The following is a 19,748-nucleotide window of genomic DNA, read 5'->3' on the forward strand; positions in this document are numbered from 1 at the left end:
GAAACAATAGAAGCCACTCCCAAAGCACTGACCAGCGTAGCAAACTGAGCAGAAGCTATACCATGTGAGCCAATGGTTTTTCCTGTGGACTGATTGCAAGTGCAGAAGCTGGGGCATTAACTGGTTGCAGCTTTCTGTGTCTAGGTGCGTCAGAGGCAGAAAGAGAAGCAGTTGTAAGCATGGTTCTGAGAAAGAGCAAATAAAGAGCATCTTGGGGCACAGGACTCTTTGGAAAGACAGGGCTGTAAACTACAAGCAGGAAACTGCATGTTGTTGCTGCTGTTGTACTCAGAGAAACGGGACTTTGTGCACATTGTTTGTAAATAATTAGGATTTCACTGAAGAAATATCTGGTGCCTATTAAATTTCTCATCAATGGAAACAACCCAGCACGGCCCTGAATACTGGCTAATTACTCGAGTTCATGGGCAACTACTGAATATATATCACCCCTCCCTACTACAGGTATGCAGCCACCCAGCAGTAGCAGCCAGGGTGACACCAACAAATGTCAACAGTGCGCTAAGGAAAATTTTGACCAAGGACAATGGAGAACACTCACACTTATTGTAAGTGTCCTGGAATATGAACTGAATGTTGAAATTCTCTTCTTTAGTAGATTCCTATCTATCTAAACTACCTGAGAAAGATGAAGGGCTGCCTCAATCCCACAAAGATTAGAAAGGAGTCTCAGTATTTAACCCCTGATGTTTATGTCTCTAATCACCTCCAAATGACCATTATTGCAGATACCACCTTGGGTTTACAATGTATTTGGTTCATTGCGCAACCAGTACTATGAATGAATAGTTAGATAATAGCTCACACGAACTAGAAACCTGGTAAAAATTCAGCTAGAAATTATTCAAAAGGATTGATGGCTGGGTGCACTCTACGGCTACAATGAATTTTAAAGACCCTGCATAACCTGTATTTGCCAGATTTTTTTTTTTTCCATTTGGGGGATTTCAGGCAACAAAAAATGAAGGCAAAGCAACATTCTGGATTCACCGTTCCTCTCTCTTGAAAAGGAGTTCTGCATATTTGCAGACAAGTATGCACATGCATCCTGGATATTCTCAGCCCCCAAAGATTCCAGACTGACTTGCCTAGCCCTCTTCCTGCTAGCATGTGTCTCTGGGCCACTTGGCATGCGATAGCAGCCACACACATTTAGTGATGACATTTTTAAAAGTTTTCAAGCTATGAATTCACCCTTCCATTCTGGTAAAGCCCATTATGTGGAAAGCATTTAAAAACAGTTCAAATATGTACTTAGATTTTTCCTTCAATTGGTTTAAAAATCATATTCACTTTCCACATAATTTATTTACTCCCATGCACAGAGTTATCCCTACACTGTTTTTATATCAGTCTACTCTGTAACTGAAGTCAAACAATGCTTCCGATGCAGTGATTTTGCAAATCAAGTAAAACCTCAGGCTTTTCAGCATAGCTACACTGGAACTGTTTCTATTTATTTCCTCCCGATTCTAATACAGTAGAATTGTAGTCTGGTAGGAAGCCATTCAAAGTTCACTCCTCCCCTCATGGAAACACAGATTTTCACAAGTAGTTCAGAAAGAGCTATTTCAATGTCCTAGGACAGGCAGTTTCCCTTGGATACATCCCTCTGTACACAGCCTTCTCTTCGGCACCAATCTCAACTGTAGTAGTCTGCCTGTGAGCCCCACTGAAGTTAATTTAGGCTCTGCATGGGAGCAAGGATCAGTCCACATGTATGAGCTTGTAGGATTAGAAAAAGTCCAGACATACTCAATATTTGGAGCAAAATATGTATTGAAATTCCCAGACATTTCTCTCCCGACCCTGCAATTGCCCATGTTGTTACAATGTATCAATGTGGGGGAAGAAAGTAAGGATGTAATGGACCCCTGCTAAGAAGTCACAGATACGGCTGTGCCTGAATTAGGATTTCCCTCCGATAGCCATACTAGGGAAGGGAGAGCAGAACATAGCTCTAAATGAAACTGCAGCTTTGGTCAATAATCATTTACGGTACTGTGCATGCTTGACAATTAATTAGCTTCAAACATTTGCTAATAAAGAAGCCTGGAGATACCTGCAAAGCTTGTTTCTTCTTGAACTGTAGACCTCACTGCAGTGAGGCATTATTAGACAGAACAATGCAAACAAAATAAAAATCATGTTGCTATCAATACACCAGTCTAAAATCCCAACAGTAACTCCCATGACTTTTTGTTGTCTTATTCCAGTCTGTACCTTGTCTCCTTACTCTTTTCTGGCCAGAGATCATGTCTTCTTAGTCCTCTATAAAGCACTGATCACACAGGTAAATAAATGATCTGACGGAGCGTGGGCGCTATCAAGCCCCTCATGAACAGGGGTTTATTCTCAACTCAGTTTCCCCCTCCTCTCACACAGCTGTGCATAAGAAGGGCCTGGGAAACAATGCATGGTCGTGTGGACGCTTATTACCTCCCAAGCACCCCCTCATGGCAAGGGGTACCTCTGAAGTACTCTACCTCTGTTGTCTCTTTCACAGGTCTCCTTAAACAAATTCCACACAGTCCAAAGGAAAATTAAAACATTCCCCACCTAGACTCTAATGTATTTAGTCTTCAGGTGCACAATGGACCCTCCAGACCCCAATACCAGTTCAGAGTTTCTCTCTCTCTCACTTTCTCCCCTTAATTGGGAGGGTTTCCAACCCTCTTCCTCAGACCTGGGTCATAGTTCAATGTTTCTGCAGTAGACATGCTTGCTAGCATGGATGGTGTTGTGGGGTGGCAGGGAGGGGCATTACACACACACCCCCACCAAACTGCAAGCCTCAGGGCTTGTCTACATCAGAAAGTTGCAGCGCTGGTGAGGGAGTTACAGCGCTGCAACTTAGGAGGTGTACACATCTGCAGGGCACCACCAGCGCTGCAACTCCCTGTTTGCAGCGCTGGCCGTACTCCCGTTTTGTCTCGGGTGTAGAGGATCCAGCGCTGGTGATCCAGCGCTGGTAATCAAGTATAGTCACTTACCAGCGCTTTTCTTGACCTCCGTGGAATAAGCAGGTATCCCAGCATACCTGAGGAAGCCTCTGGTAATCAAGCTGGTCTCCTTCCCCGGCTTGCTCTCGCGTTCCCCGAACCCCGAGCAAGCAGGTCTCCTTCCCTGAGGTTTGCTGGGTGGTTCCGGGAAGGCGAGAGCAAACCGGGGAAGGAGACCAGCTTCGCCGCGGTTTGCTCTCGCGTTCCCCGAACCCCGAGCAAGCAGGTCTCCTTCCCTGAGGTTTGCTGGGTGGTTCCGGGAACGCGAGAGCAAACCGGGGAAGGAGACCAGCTTCGCCGCGGTTTGCTCTCTCGTTCCCCGAACCCCGAGCAAGCAGGTCTCCTTCCCTGAGGTTTGCTGGGTGGTTCCGGGAACGCGAGAGCAAACCGGGGAAGGAGACCAGCTTCGCCGCGGTTTGCTCTCGCGTTCCGCGAACCACCCTGCAAACCGCAGGGAAGGAGACCTGCTTGTTCGGGGAACGCGAGAGCAAACCGCGGCGAAGCTGGTCTCCTTCCCCGGTTTGCTCTCGCGTTCGCCGAACCCCCGAGCAAGCAGGTCTCCTTCCCTGCGGTTTGCAGGGTGGTTCGCGGAACGCGAGAGCAAACCGCGGCGAAGCTGGTCTCCTTCCCCGGTTTGCTCTCGCCTTCCCCAAAACCCCTTGAAGCCGCCCAACAGCGCTGCAGTGTGGCCACATCTAACACCACTTGCAGCGCTGGTTGCTGTAAGTGTGGCCACTCTGCAGCGCTGGCCCTATACAGCTGTACTAATACAGCTGTAACAACCAGCGCTGCAAAATTTTAGATGTAGACATGGCCTCAGGCAGGCAGCCTGAGTGTGCAATGTAATGAGTTCTGCAGAGGAGACTTCTCCCAGTGTGGGCCTCTGAGGCAGAGAGTCAGAATTTTGTTTATAAACACAGTGATTAACAGGTGATTAAGATAAGAAAGGGCTGTTAGGATGTTTCCCAAAGCTAAATGATCTCTTCCAAGCTTGGGGAACTGCAAAAAGCAAGTAGCCTAAATGATAGAAAGTAATTGTAGATTTTTCTACAATTGTTTCATTTGTTGGATTCAAGAGGTAGTAAAACTAATATCTATCTTTTTTTGAGAAAATAACTGATTTTTTAGGCAAAGGAAATGCAGTAGATTTAATCTACCTGGATAACAGTAAGGCATTTGTTACAGTTCCACATGAGAAATTATTAAACTGGAGAAGACGGGGATTAATAGGAGAACTGAAAGGTGGATAATGACCTGGTTGAAGGGGAGACTGCAATGGGTCATACTGAAAGGTGAATTGTCAGGCTAGGGAAGGTTACTAGTGGAGTTCCTCAAGGATCAGTCTTCAGAATAATCTTATTTAATTTATTACTGACCTTGGCACAAAAAGTGGGTGTGTATTATTAAAATGTGCAGATGACACAAATTTGGGTTGTATTGCAAATATGGAGGAGGAACAGAATATCATACAAGAAGATCTGGATGACCTAGTAAACTGGAGTGATAGAAATGGGATGATATTGCAAGTGCAAGGTCATGCAGTTAGGGACTAACAAAAAGATTTTTTGCTATAAACAGAGGACATATCAATTGGAAGTGACAGAGGAGGAGTAAGATCTGGGTGTATTGGTTGATCACAGGATGACTATGAGCCGTCAATGTGATGTGGCTGTGAAAAAGGCTAACATGGTCCTGGGGTGCATCAGGTGAGGTATTTCCAGTAGAGATAGGGAAGTGTTAGTACCATTATACAAAGCCCTGGTGAGACCTCATCTGGAGGTTGCACTGTGTGCAATTTTGCTCTCCCATGTTTAAGAAAGAGGAATTCAAACTGGAACAGGTGCAGAAAAGGGCTACTAGGATGATCTGAGGAATGAAAAAACCTACCTTATGAGAGCAGACAGAGAGCTTAGCTTGTTTAGCCTAACCAAAAGAAGGTTGAGGGGCGATAAGATTGCTCTCTATAAATGCATCAGAGGGATAAATACCAGGCAGGGAGAGGAGTTATTTAAGTTAAGCACCAATGTGAACCTCAGAACAAATGGATATAAACTTGCCATCAACAAGTTTAGGCTTCAAATTAGGTGAAGGTTTCTAACCATCAGAGGAGTGAAATTCTGGAGCAGCCTCTCAAGGGGAGCAGTGGGGGCAAAAAGCCTGTCTTCAAGACTGAGCTTCATAATTTTATGGAGGGGATGGTAGACAAGACTGCGTACAATGGCCCATCAGCAACTGCCTGTAGCCAAAATCCCCAATGGCTAGAGATGAGACACTAGATGGGGAGAGCTCTGAGTTACTATAGAGAATTTTTTCCCAGGAATCTTCCTGGTGGATCTTGCCCACATGCTCAGGGTCTTTCTGATCACCATATTAGTGGGCAGAGAGGAATTTTCCCCAGATCAGATTGGCAGACACATTGGTGGTTTTTCACTTCCTCTGAAGCACGGGGCATGGGTCACTTGCAGGTTTAAACTAGTGTAAATGGTGAATTCTCTGTAACTTGAAGTCTTTAAATCATGATTTGAGAACTTCTGTAACTCAGTTAGGGGGTCTATTACAGGAGTGAATGGGTGGTATTCTATGGCCTGAAACATGCAGGTCAGACCAGATGATCATGATGGTCCCTTTTGACTTTAGTAAGAGTATCTGAGAAAGAACATACATTACAATTTTAAACCAAACCAGTCCCTTAAGTGACTTGCCACAAGATGTCAGAACATGTTAGTATTAGAGCTGAGTGGGAATAATATTTATTTTATTTTATTTCTTGATATAGGAATTAGATACGTTGCTCCTGCCAGATAATTTCTAAGTTATCTGCAAAAAAAAAAATATAGTATTCAGTTGCCTCAGTAGCCCCTGGAATCATGGTTAAAGTTGCCCCATCCCCTGAAAAATCTGAAATGGTGCCCCTGTGGACCAAACCAGAATTTGTCCCTTCCACACCCCCATGCGGCTGGACTGGAGCCGCACTCCCAAATATGGAAGTCTAACTATGCTTGCTAGCTACATCTCCTCAGGTTTCTGTTTCCTGAGCATCCCCGAGCTTTCTACCTCTGGCAGCCTCAACAACCCTTTTTGAGCCACACCCCTGCCTTGAATCTGCCTGCTGTCTTTTCAGTTGGAATCTCCTGACTCCTCTCAGTCTCACCTTGTAATAAAGGCTGGCTTAGCCCCAGCCTCTCCAATCCAATTACAAGCCACCCTGTTACTCTGGGGAAAGACATTGCCTTTGGACAGATAGGCCTCCATAGCCAGGGCCATATGAGTGGGTTAACCTCTAGGGAGCTTTTCTGTTTAGTAGTTTCTGCTCAGGTTAACTGGCTTCAATTTCTTAGCAGAAACATTGTTTCTTGATAAAAAGCTTGACTACAGTGAGTCATGCTGCCAGCTTACAATGACTGATACACATCTTGTGGCAGACAGTCTAAACTACAGGAGTGCATCTGACCCACTTCTATTACATATCTCTATTTTTGTAATGCTAAGTGCCATCACAGTAGTACCTAGGTGCCATATACAGTACAAAAGTAAATCACATTTTATGTCTCCAAAAGGATTTAATTTTCACTAGCTAGAGTGTCATTGTTCTAGTCCAGTGGTTCCCAAACTTTAACAACCTGTGATCTCCTTTCAATAAAATGTCAAGTCTCGTGAACCCCCTCCTAAAAATGAATATTTCCAGGAATTTTCTCCTTTACCTGACTACAAATTATAAAAGAAGTGATATTGGAAATATAAAATTTGTTTTATGACATGCTTATTACACACTATTTATAATTATTTATCATCACAGTATTTTTATTACATTATGAAAATGGCAAAACTCTTTCAAGATCTCACTTCCATAGCTTGTATCACTTTGAATAAACGTGTTATAAGACAGGGCTCCTATGTTTCATCAAGGTGTATCAGATGTGAAACAGCATGAAGATACTTAGGAAGCCAAATCAAAGAGTTCCTCCTACACAAGCATTCAGGTCTTGAGCAGTCCAGGCAAACAAACAAAGCTTAAACTTGTTCTTCATAATAATTTTAAAAACAATACTAGCTGCTTATTTAATTTTAAAAACAGCAAAAAATATCCACCTCCCTTTCCATTTTGTAAAAGGAGTCTTGAAGTTTAAATTTCCTAAGTGAGATAGATATGCTTGCTTTGATCTGCTTCGCTCTTGGAAGTCCAGGGGCTCTGGGCTACTGGCCCTGTGCTGCCCAAGGTCCCTAGGGACAGCTCTGTCTGCCATTAGGGAATTTTTTCCTGAGAATCCCCTGTAACATTCAGCAAACCCCCAGCGGTTCATGAGCCCCAGTTTGGGAACCAGCCATAGACTTCGGGAAAGCCAAAGCTGAGCTGTTCCATAGATTTGTTAGTGGGGAAAGGCCTCCTCTAATTATCACCTAAATTGTGATGATTTGGAATACAATGACTTCATTCCACACTTCTGGAGAGCATTACATTCCACTTTAATATCACATCAATAATATTCTTATTGTATAGTTTGTAGTCCATTGGTGGTCTGGCACCATTCTTGATGGTCTGTAGAATAAAATTTCTTGAAAATCAAGCAGTGATGGAATGGCATAATGGGAGAAGACTTGGGTCAAAGAGCAGCTCACATGCTCTCTCACTCTCTCTCAAAGGATCTAGTTGGTCATGGCTGCTGTATGACCATTTTGCACTAGTATAAATCCCCCAGCTTCTGGAGAGTACAAATCTAATACATTAAAAAAAGACTAGAAACCTTTTTTTTTTTTAAATGAAAGCTAATGCCATGAAAAGGGCTCATAATTGTAGTTGGCCTTTTTTTATTCCTACGATATTCTAATTGCCTATTTCTGGGATCCATAACTCAGTAATATCAAGTCACAAAGCCAACAGAGAAACAGGACAGGAGCATTTAACAATGGATTTTTACTAAATTGCTACATTTTCAATCTCCATCAGGAAAGTCTGAACTCCTTATAAAACAAAAGTTAGTGAATCCCACAGTGCTCTGCGGAGGCCATTTCTTTTATGAGATACATTTATCTTCTGTACTGAGAGGGCAAAGCAGATAAACCACAAACTTCCTGCAGGGAGAGTTGCACTTCATCATTACTTACAGCATGGCTCTACTGTCTGCTCAGCATTCCACTATCTCAGAGATTAAGAGCAATCTATTTTTATACTGCTCTCACATTAGGGAGGAAACATTGAATCAGCTGTAATGTTTGACCACCTGCAGGCATTGTGCTTTTAGAACATAAGACCATTTCCCCCAAGGCAAGTCAAATCAATGAAGCAAAACTGCTACAGCTGGTCCAGAAACTTAGCAGGCTGGAAGGGAGAATTCTTCTCACTTCTTTAAACATGTATAAGATGGTATTGCATTACTAAATCAGAAGCCAGAGACTCTGCTGCACGGAGGGTCAACTAGAATTTTCTATATTTAAGCAGTGCTTTTCAACATCAAGGACAGAGACCACTTTCATTTAGTTGTGATGTTGTATACATTTTTGATGCTTCTGCATTCAGAATACAATAGTTCATGTTTTCCTTTACTGCCCAAAAGAACCAAACCTCAATCTGCTCATGAGAACTCCCCTAATAAAACACATAAAGGCAATCTTGGGACTTTTAACTATTTTCTGTATATAATAAATACATCTATTTGTGATGAAAATGAAGAATTTCCTCCTTTATTCAGGAATGGAACATTCTTAATATCACTTTGTTCTAAACTCTAAGTCCCCTAGGATGCAGCTATAGTGGAAAGCTTCATGTCAACTGCCCCCATGAGGGATAATATAGAAAATCCTACACTAGATAGATAGGCGGTGTATACATGCCGAGATAAGATTGTATACATGCCGAGATAAGATACAGATAGGATCTGACTGCGTGAAAAACAGTAACTGTTTCATGATTCACCTCATAAGAAAGGCTCATTACATGTGCACACAATACTGCCCTCTACTGGATGTAACAGGAGGCCTGCTGGCATATTTATCACTTCTTTTTCTCCCCATGAAGGACTGGCACAGCTCTTTCAACTCACCACCCAGAGGCCTCTATTTTTGGAGCTGCTGATGAAAAATTCTAGCTCCTATTCCATGCTGGCAGTACCTGCTCATAATGGCAACTGTTTAGAGGTGTTGGCTTAAATGATAATATACTTTGGTCCACCCTCATTACATTCTATTTCTTACCAAACTCAAACGCATGTTGACAGTTGGCAAAAAGGGGAAATTATGCCAGCTGGTAAAATCTGGTAAGGGAATTTTACAAAGACAGGCCCACTTTGAGGAGTTAGTGCCACTTCCTCTTTCAAGGTCTCCCAAATGGAACCCAGCCTTTAAAGGGATGTCATGCTGGATTTAGCCCAAAATCTGATATCCACTAGAATACTGAAATGTAACTGGATTATCTAGATTCTATTTGGAAGGGCCTTGGTTTTTATTTAACTTAAGTTCTAAACAACTGATTAAAAAAAAAATAGCCACCAGTTTCAGACATCCCTGTACAAAAACAGCATTTCAGGTGTTCCTACTGGTGCTAAGGCAGCAGTTAAATACTTTTCCTAGAGCTACACAGACATCAGTTGAAGGTTCAGCTCAAAGTTCTTTCGGTATAAGTTGCTACATCGAGTACTGCATATTGATAATGGTGCTGTTAAACCAAACAGGCACGTTCATTTTTGCTCCATTCAGAACACAGGGGAGAGGAAGGCAACTCAAGTTTGCCAGTCAAAAAAGGTCAAACTGTAGGAGGAAGGAGGAAACATTTTCACATGTACAAGCAGACAGCACTCTGAAGATGTAAATATTAAGAGGAAATGTATAAAGGGAAACTAAGACAAAAGACTACAGAAAAATTTCCTTGACAATGTGCTTTTAATAAAACATTGCACCAGTAAGAAGAGCTATAACAGACTTCTGTTTGTACTTTGGTCTTTTGATAAATGCAAAATTCTTTTTTAAATGTCAAGAGATGTAATGACCAAAGATATACTCCAAGTGGACTCCAGGGTTCATGTTGAGAAATACATGATTTTCTGCTGTGGTTTTTCTAAGTTTTTTTTGTATCCTCCACTGAAATCTCTTTTTTGTAACTCCAATGTACTCCTTAGGAATTAATAATATGAAATACACTCCTATGCCTCTTACACAAGCTGTGCTGAATCAAGGCAAATGGGCCTTTCGACTCAAATATCAACTGGAGTTCTCCAAGTGCAGCCCTGAAATGAAGCCACAGAACATATCTGAACTACATTCTCAAAGAAAGACAGTAACTTTGGCCTCAAGAAGGCACAAGATGCATTTCCCATATTATAAGACTCTAAATTTTGGAACTCGACTTGCAAAAAGGTGGCATGACAGTTTTCATTCTATTTCATTTCACTCCTGTAGCAGCCATCTTTGTAAGTCAAAGGCAGATTCAGTTTTAAAGGCAGAAAGACCTTGTATATACAATTCAGTCTCCTTCAATACAGGTGTAATTCCTTCTTTTAAATAAGACTCAATTCATGCAGACACTATAAATAGTTTATTAAAGGAATGTATCTAAGTTTGGGGGTTTTTGTTTATTTGCATCCATCCTCTTTTCTCTTCTCATGTTCCTCAGCTTAATTCTCAACATCTTACATACAGCTGATAAGGCACCTCCTGATCAGATCGTTAAGAGACAGGTCATTTCATGCAGAGATGGGAAAAGGGTTGAAAATTAAGACTAGCACCTGTCTGGATCACGAAGTGCTTCTCTGTTTCCCCAACCCAGCAGAGAAAAGGGTGTTGCTTCTGTCCACCTCATTCTTTCTGCTCCTGCCCCTACATGTGTGAGCAAGCTTGCTTGATATTTTAGCCAGTATCATACTCCATATGATAAAGACCTGTCTGCTCTAACCCTCTTTCAGCTAGAACAGTGCTTGATCCTAGTTACACTGAACTTCATCATTATTACCCCATCTCCCTTTCTGGTCTTTCATAATATTTGGTAATCCATGAGCTTTGGAATTTTACAAAAATGGAAAGAGTCTCTTTTTCAGGATGTAGAGCACAGTGGCCAAAAATAAGGCCAGGGCAAGAAAAATGAGCAGCTTATCAGTCAGTTCTCTGCGGTTGTACTTTGTAATGAGCTTTCGCCCCAACTGTATTGTTCCCGACATGGACTTAAATTCATCATTCGCATCCAGGATGGTTCGTGAAGAATTGGCTGAAATGAGAAAGTGTAAAGTTTCAGCTGAGTGTGCTTCAAAACATCTTACAAAGGAAACATGCATAAAGGAAACTACAGATAGCGATACCCCCATGAGTTAGTCTGACTAGTGGTGACATCAATGCAGATCATGTTCCTGCAGAATCTTTGACCACAAAGGAGCCCTAATATGCCTTGGAAAAGAACACAAAGCAAAATAAACTAGGAGGGCTGGATGGTTCGCAGATTTGGTAACAGGATACAGGACCATTCATTTTTAGATTACTGGATCATCAAATCTAGTTCAGGTCAATTGTGAACAAAGGTCATTGCCTTTTAAGGTCTGTGTGAAACAAGTTTGGTGGATTTAGCTCCATTCTTACTAGAGAGAAACTGCCATCACAACTGGCACCATTACTGGCAACTTCAGGGCAGGCCAGCATCTCAGTATGGTCATGGAAACCAAATTGCTCTCTCACCACTAGAAGTGTCCCTCTGAGCCAGGACAATAGTTCGATGAAAGTCAGGAGGAGTGATGAGTCATGAAGCAGTTAGGGCCTCAAGGGATTCCTTAATGGTTCACTTCCAAACATTTGGCTTTCTTTTTAAAAAATGTACAATTTCTTTGTAAAAATTTTAATCTTAGGGAGCTGGACTCCATTGAACAAAGAGTTAGTCTGAGAACATAAAATAATGACATGGCATACAGGGGCTTTTCAGCTTGTGTTTTTGCAAAATAATTCTTTCTTTAGATTATTAAATGATGAAAAGCAGAAGCCTGAGTCTCCATTTTCTTGCATTATAAAATCCACATCCTGTAACTGAGAAAATGCAGTTAAATGTGTACAGAGCTAAATGAATAAAAAAGGTCAAACTTCAAATGTGCTGTTCACTTATATGAGCTTGTAATATCTTATGAAAGAAATATTATCATAATCCATCGTATCACAAACTTTGATGTCCCATCCTTAAAGAAAAGTCCTTGATCCAAGTGGCAAAGGGAAAATTGTTGTTGTTTCCCATGGTTAGTGACAAAGCATGGCTTCCTTGCTCCACAATCAAATACTGGAAAAAGGACTGCTATTTTTTAGAAATTAAAATTCTAATTACAGACTCAAAATCTGCAGCTGGTTTTCTCACAGCAGACAATCTTTGATAGCTCCTCCCATGACAAACTGTAAGCACTATTCAGCCAGAAAATGGGTGACAGAGTGACTGCCAAAACTGTCTTATTTAAAAGGAAAAGAAACATACTTTTTCCGCATGCGGGAACTGTGCACAGCTGCCATCCCCAGATGGGAGTAGATAGTGAGGGGGAGAAAGTTGCATTATCTAGCCTATCCTTTAAATCCCACTCTCTTTCTTCTTTCTTTCTTTCTTTCTCCAAGCACAGCAAATATAAGAGGCCCAGCTGGCACACATCCGACTTCTAAATGGTTCATGAATCATCAATTTTGACAGTCCACTTAATTTATTGTTTTAGGGTCTAAAGGAAAGAGCTGGCCAAATCCTGGTTTCCTAGTCCTAGACGCATTACTGACACAGCATGTGACCTTGGGTACATATCACTTGATCTCCTCCTGCCTTAGTCAACCCAGCTGGAGGGCTGGGTATAAGCAATCTTCTTGTATCCATTAAACTTCCTTCTGTGTGTGGGTATGTGCCTCTATTTAAACAGACACACCCACACACCATATTTTCATATTTCTTTGATACTACACCGTGCATGCTAGGAAAACAGTGTAAACTAATAGCAAACCTACTGTCCCTGACAAACACTAACCAAACTTGTTGCTGTCCCATCAAATTTGCTGTGGAATGCCAGTGATCTCATATCACAGAAAAGATTTTACACAGAACCAAGTGTCTCCAATCAGCTTCTTCCTCTTTCTTCTTTTTCTCAGACGATTTTACAAAACTTGCCACCAGTCAGGAGGATGGTCTGAAACACAACTCCAAGCCACAGCCAGTTGTTATTCTCTGTTCTGTGTGAAAATGTTAGCCCCGGTGACAGGTACTGACTGAAAGTCCTGAAACAGAAGTCGTCTATGTATCTGCAAAATAAGTTCATCATGGGCAGCAGCACAAGTTTCCACTGCACCCTGCCAAGTTTTCTCACTCTATCCTGGAAGAATCACCTCTAGGAATAGAGCATCATTCTCCTTTAAAACAGGTTTGAACCCAGGTCTCCAGAGGTAAAAGACTACTGCAATAATCCTATCCAAAAGAACAGCCATATTGTGTCCCACCAAAGGTCCATCTAGCCCAGAATCCTGTCTTCCAACAGAGGCCAATGCCAGGTGCTTCAGAGGGAATGAACAGAACAGGCAATCATCAACAGATCCATCCTGTTGTCCACTCCGACCTTCTGGCAATCAGAGGCTTGGGACACCCACAGCATGGGGTTGCATCCCTGACCACCCTCGTTAATAGCCATTGATAGACTTATCCTCCACAAACTTATCTAATTCTTTTTTGAACTCTGTTATAGTTTTGGCCTTCACAACATCCCCTGGCAATGAGTTCCACAGACTGACTGTGTGTTGTGCGAATAAATACTTCCTTTAGTTTGTTTTAAACCTGCTGCCTATTAATTTCAATCAATTTTTTATAATCCATAACCAAAGACTTGGATTGCATCTGTACCTAGTGTTTGCATGGTCTCCTCACTCTGCTTGACCTGCTGAGACATCATCCTGCTAATAGCCATCAGGTTCTCTGTAATTGTACTTGCATTCTCTGCCAGGCTTTCCTTTGTGGTTTTTCTGAAGGAAGAAAGGAAAAATAAAATGGTAAGGAATAAAATCATGTCTTAGGGAGTTTGATGCTTGCTGCTTCTGATAGCAATAGGGTGTTTAGAGCTGGAATTTGGAGCCAACCGCAGCCGTCTTCAGATGTACAAAGCACACAAACATATTATTTTAATGTGCTCATTCAAATGAGGTAGTAGATTTTGGTTTGCACCCAAAATCCTCACTAAAGCCCAAAGTCACTGAATTTTAGAGCAGCAGCCCCTGAGACAGTTACTGGGCAATGGCTGAGAGAAAGGGTCCAAGTGTCATCAGGTGCTGGTCCACAAATACATTATTTCATGACACAATATAGAAACACTGATGAAAGCCATCACATTGTTACCTTTTATATCTAGTTTGATGTTCCTCACTGATTAAATAAGACACGTGTTTAATTCACAAATTATATAAAACAATCCAATTTTTGGCATGAAATAATGATAGCAGGTAGATTTGTAACTTGTACTTTATGTCTACGACGTACTTGATGTAAATCACACAAACTTTGGAGCAGTCTAACACTTTCCTCCTTCCTAACAAGCCAAAGGTGGGAGAATGTATAGTTTAACTGAATATTACAAATCAACCACACCTTTATTTACACAGAAGTTAATAGGTGTTAATAAAAGACCCACTTTCTAAATCAAACCATGTAGTTTACAGTACACATATACACACACAATGTATCACTATTTCTTTTTAGAATAACTGGATACAGCATCTATTGTTTAAATTCTCTAATTACAAAGGAAAGATTTAGTACCTTTGTCTTAATGAGTCTCCTCCTGGCAGCAGTTCATCCTTCTCAGAGTTGTCTATAGCAATTTTGCAAGCTAGATTTGCCTTTCTCCAAGCTGTCTGATTGCTGAAATCACAAGTATACAATGTTTTGGAATGATGGCAACAGTTTGCAAAGCTAGAAAGATTTTCAGGTGCCAGACAGATAATCAGAAGGCAGTTGGGCACAAATAAATACTGCACCCCAAATACTGCATCCCACCTGCTTATCAGCAACAATTAACCACATGTAAGATATATTATGTTAACAACTTCTACATCATGCTAAGAGTAGAAATATCCCATTCCCTCATCCATTTCTCCTCTTCTGTATGTTTAGAGAGCAAGGCAAAGAAGAATATTGTGCAAGTTGTTGAAAATCTAATTATATTCCATCCCTGTTCTGCGTGTCATCAGGAATAACTATTCAAACACAATTCCATTTGACAGAAAGGTATATCCATAAAACACAACTGGGAGATTTGAACAAGAGACTGTGCCTCAGGAGATCTGAGTTCTATTCTTGACTCTATCATTGATTTATTCTGTGACCTTGTGCAAGTCACTTCACCTAGGTCAGTGGTTTTCAAACTTTTTTTTCTAGCAACCCAATTGAAGAAAATTGTTGACACCTGTGAACCAGTGGAGCTGGGAATGAGGGGTTTGGGAGGGGGTCAGGGCTCTGGGCTGGGGGTGCAGGCTCTGGGGTGATGCCAGGAATGAGGGGCTTGGGGTGCAGGAGGGGGCTCCGGGTTTGGGAGAGGCTCAGGGCTGGGGTGCCGGCTTACCTCTGGCCGTTCTCGGTCAGCGGCACAGCCAGGGTGCAGAGACAGGCTTCCCACCTGTCCTGGCACTGTGGACTGTGCTGCGCCCTGGAAGCGGTCAGCAGCAGGTCCAGCTCCTAAGTGGAGGTGCGCAAGCAGTTCCCTTCCAGTGGTAGTGCAGAGCCGATTCTCGGGGCAGCGTGCAGAGCCACGTGGCCCCCTGCCTAGGAGCTGGAACTACTACTGGCTGCTTCCAGAGCGCAGCACGGTGTCAGAACAGGTAGGGACTAGCCGAGCAGCACTGCCAACAGGACTTTTAATGGCCCGGTCGGCAGTGCTGATCAGAGCTGCTGCAACCAATGCCTTACATTCCGTGACCTGGTACTGGGTTGCAACCCACAGTTTGAAAACCGCTGACCTAGGTGACCCCATCTGTAAAATGAGGGTAATGATGCTCACCCACTTTTGTAAAGTGCTTTGAGATCCTAAGAGTGTATGATTAAATGAAGAATCCGTATATACTATCATCTTTACCTACCTGAGCATTTGTTTTTTATGGTTCTCTACTTCTTGGAGTAAGGCTTGTTTCTCTGATTCTTTATCTTGCTCCTTAGCCATCTGCTCAAGCTCCTTCGATATAAAAGCAGACATACTAAAATCTGAGCATAAGCTGTCATCATCTACAGTCATTACTTTTTTCTCAGTCAGAGAGGATAACCGATTCTGTAAATTAGCAACTAACTGGATACTGCTGATACCTTTGGTTTGGATCTAGATTAGCTTAGAATGACTAGTCATGTGCATCCTAACCAGCTGGCTCTGAAAGGTCCCCAATAACAAGACAAGAATCAACTCTCTATCACATAAGCCAGAGAACACAGAGCAATAAGAATGAATGAAGTAGACTGGCAGGACAACTTCATTCCTGCTTTACAGCAGACTACTGGCAACAATGGAAATGACAAGAATCATGCCAGTTTCCCTCTGCTGATTTTAGAGAAAGCTATGAGTCTCAGCCCATTTCGAAGGTTACCACTCTAACTAGTGTTTAGGAATTAAATTTTTCTTTTAGAAGTAAATTTAATTTCTGCAGAATTTGTCAGGGAAAGTATACTTGCAAGACACATATTTGTAGGATGAGACTTCAGAATTAACTATTTTTACGTATCATGCTCAATATATAAACAATTAGAAATTCTCAATATTACGGTTTATAAATGGCTCCAAGACACTAGTTCTGCAGTGTCACCCTGGTACATTTTAACCTTCATTCTACCTAACGCACAGGCAAATAAGACTTCTGTTTCTCTAGAAAATCCGGTAAAACTCTAGTACAAACACCATTAACACTGTTGCTGTTACCTGCCAGCACCTCATTTTTGTGGTTATTTTGTGCCTCACCTGTATTCTGAGACGTAAATGTTGAAACTTTTCCTTTACTCTGGCATTTAATTCTGTAAGCACACTTAAGGGCCCTTGACAATCACTGATATCCTAAAAGAAATAACAGACATGACCACCATGCTAGATTAGGAGCAGTTGGTTATGTAATGTAATTGAATTTGCTTATTAATTTATTTAATTCGTTTTTGAGAAGGGTGTCTGCTGAATGACATACAGACAGAAACGCAGGACTTTTCAATTTGTGGGGAATGTGAATGTTTGCAATGTGATTAACAATGAAGAACGGGATTCCCCCGTGGGATCAATATAAACATTATCAGTATTATGTTTTTGGTTGATTTTTTTTCCACCAGGGACACAGGGCCCATTGCACTAGGCACTGCACAAACACACAACCAATGGTTTTGAAATGCTCAATTAACCTTTTAGTGGGGCAGAACTGACACAATTTGTGAAAATTAGTTAGCCTGGGCACATCTGAGGACCAGGCACCAGAGAATTAAACTAACGTTTTTACTCTCCTTCCACAGACCTGCAGGCTCCTAAATGTCAGTTCTCCAACCCCTGCCAAAGGAACATGACCAGGGCAGAGAGGTTCACAAGAGACATGGGTTCACATATCTATTTGCAAAGACCCTAGCTGGTGGGTGGGGAAGGATCAAGTTTTTGGGAGAGGTTTCTGGACTAGGAAGAGGTCAGGGTACTGGCCAACTCCACAGAGGCGACCCCCCCCCAATCCCAAATGTAGTAGGAGACCAGTGGGCTGAGAGCTGCTGCCCAGGGGTCACCCCCCACCTACTAGGAAGGAGGTGGAAGGAGGACGGGGCTCTGGGCGAACTCCTCAGAGGTGACCCCCCCCCCATATGGCAGCACTGCAGGGCGCTAAGCGAGCTCCCCAGCGGCGACCTCCCCCCCAGGTATGGAGGGAGGTTCAGGGCGCTGAGCGAGCTCCCCAGCGGTGACACTCCAGGTATGGCGGGAGAGCCGGGCGCTGAGCGAGCTCCCCAGAGGTGACCCCCCCCCCAGGTATGGCGGGAGAGCCGGGCGCTGAGCGAGCTCCCCAGCGGTGACCCCCCCCTCCCAGGTATGGCGGGAGGGCCGGGCGCTGAGCGAGCTCCCCAGCGGTGAGCTCCACGGTGGTGACACCCCCCCCAGGTATGGCGGGAGAGCCGGGCACTGGGCCCAGCTGCCCCGAGGTGACCCCCCCCACACGGGGAGGGGGGTGGCAGGAGAGTAGGGAGCCGGACCCGGGCTCTAACTGGGCGGGAGCCATGGGGCCGTGACCCCTTCTCCAGGAAGGTGCCGTGGGGGCGGTGTCTGAGGGGGCGCAGGAAATGGGCTCAGGGGATGCGGAGACGGTACCTGCACCGTCGCTTTAATCTCCAAGTCGAATTTGACAATCTCCTGGTTACAGGCCCGCACAGGCACGTCCCCGGCCGCCGCCATCTTGAGAACTACAGGGAGCTAGAGGGATCAAAATCAAGACGGAATCCCCTCTCCCGCCTCGGGCGGCAGCCCCGCCATCTAGTGGCAGCGCCCTGGAGGCGCGGGATGCGAATACAGCGCCTCCTTTCCTGGTCCTAGGAATGTACTTGCCTGCGACCGCTGCCCCAGGGCTGTGGGCGGCAGGAGCAGGGTCTGGGCCCAGCTGCTTAAGTACAGCGGAGAATAGTAATGGTTGCAAACCAGCCCCAAATAAATTCAGGGGGTGATGCCACTTTAGGGTGACCAGATGTCCTGATTTTATAGGGACAGTTCTGATTTTTGGGTCTTTTTTCCTCACATAGGCACCTATTAACTCCCACCTCCTGTCCTGACTTTTGACACATGCTAGCTGGTCAGCCTAGGCCACTTTCTGTCCAGATACCGAAGTTTCAAAATCTTGATATTGCTACTTCCAGGCCCATCATGAGCCAGGCACTTGGCTTAAAAAAAAAAAAAAATTTCTGTGACTAAGTTTCAAGCTTTTTTTCTCCCACAACCAGGAGCGTTTGAACCATATTTGTTTTTTAATTTAAAGATGGGATTCTCATGCAACCTCCTGGTTCCAGCAACTGAAAAACATCAACTGATTGAAAGACTCCTGATAAACCTCCAGGATTGTGGCAGGGGAGATTCTACATTTGTCCTTCAGAAGGGCTAACAGAATGTTGTGAATCATTAAGAAAGGGATACCCAATAAGACAGAAGATATCATATTGCGTCTATATAAATCCACGGTATGCCCACATCTTGAATACTGCATGCAGATGTGGTCATCCCATCTCAAAAAAGATATATTGGAATTGGAAAAGAGCAACAAAAAGAGCAGACAAGAACAACAAAAATGATTAGAGGTATGGAATGGCTGTTACACACTCTCCACCTGAGAATACAAAAAGACAAGAGTGTGAGGATCCTGCTTTTTCACCACCTCATCCTAGCATGCATAAAGGGATTCCTCCCAGCCTATAGTATGCAGTTTGCTAAACATACCTTGAAAGGGCAGCAGAGACCAAAGTCCACAGGGACCATATCATAGCCGTTTTGTGGTTTTTGTAAAATAACTTGGTGGTTCCAGTCTAGGTTCTGCTGGAGAACTGTCCACATCACTCTAGCACCCTTTCAGCTAGTTGCTATTACTATGCCAAGGACTGAATGGGCCTAGAGATTAAATTATCCTCATATCTAGTAATGGTCCCTCCAAGAGGAATATTGAAGCATGATAGTGGGGCAATGGGAGGAGCTTACCCTGTTGATGACTGTGCTGTCCCTGTTCTATGGGGGCGGGGAAAAGGGTTGCAAGCTTCCTGCAATGTCACTACAACATTCTACA

The 19,748-nt window shown here is 43.2% G+C and overlaps 1 protein-coding gene across 1 annotated transcript; it reads right to left on the reverse strand.

Moving 5' to 3' along the window:
- Nucleotides 1–10,908: 10,908 nt before the first annotated feature.
- Nucleotides 10,909–18,410, reverse strand: BNIP1 (BCL2 interacting protein 1). The gene is made up of 6 exons (XM_050962847.1): nt 18,296–18,410; nt 16,931–17,023; nt 16,068–16,159; nt 14,752–14,853; nt 13,843–13,961; nt 10,909–11,214 (listed from the first exon to the last, which is right to left on the reverse strand). Exons 1-6 carry the CDS (start codon nt 18,377–18,379, stop codon nt 11,018–11,020), a joined length of 687 nt encoding a protein of 228 aa, XP_050818804.1. The 5' UTR covers nt 18,380–18,410; the 3' UTR covers nt 10,909–11,017.
- Between the last annotated feature and the right edge of the window lie 1,338 nt (nt 18,411–19,748).

This window comes from Gopherus flavomarginatus, chromosome 7, assembly GCF_025201925.1.
Source record: "Gopherus flavomarginatus isolate rGopFla2 chromosome 7, rGopFla2.mat.asm, whole genome shotgun sequence".
Lineage (NCBI taxonomy): Eukaryota > Metazoa > Chordata > Testudines > Testudinidae > Gopherus > Gopherus flavomarginatus.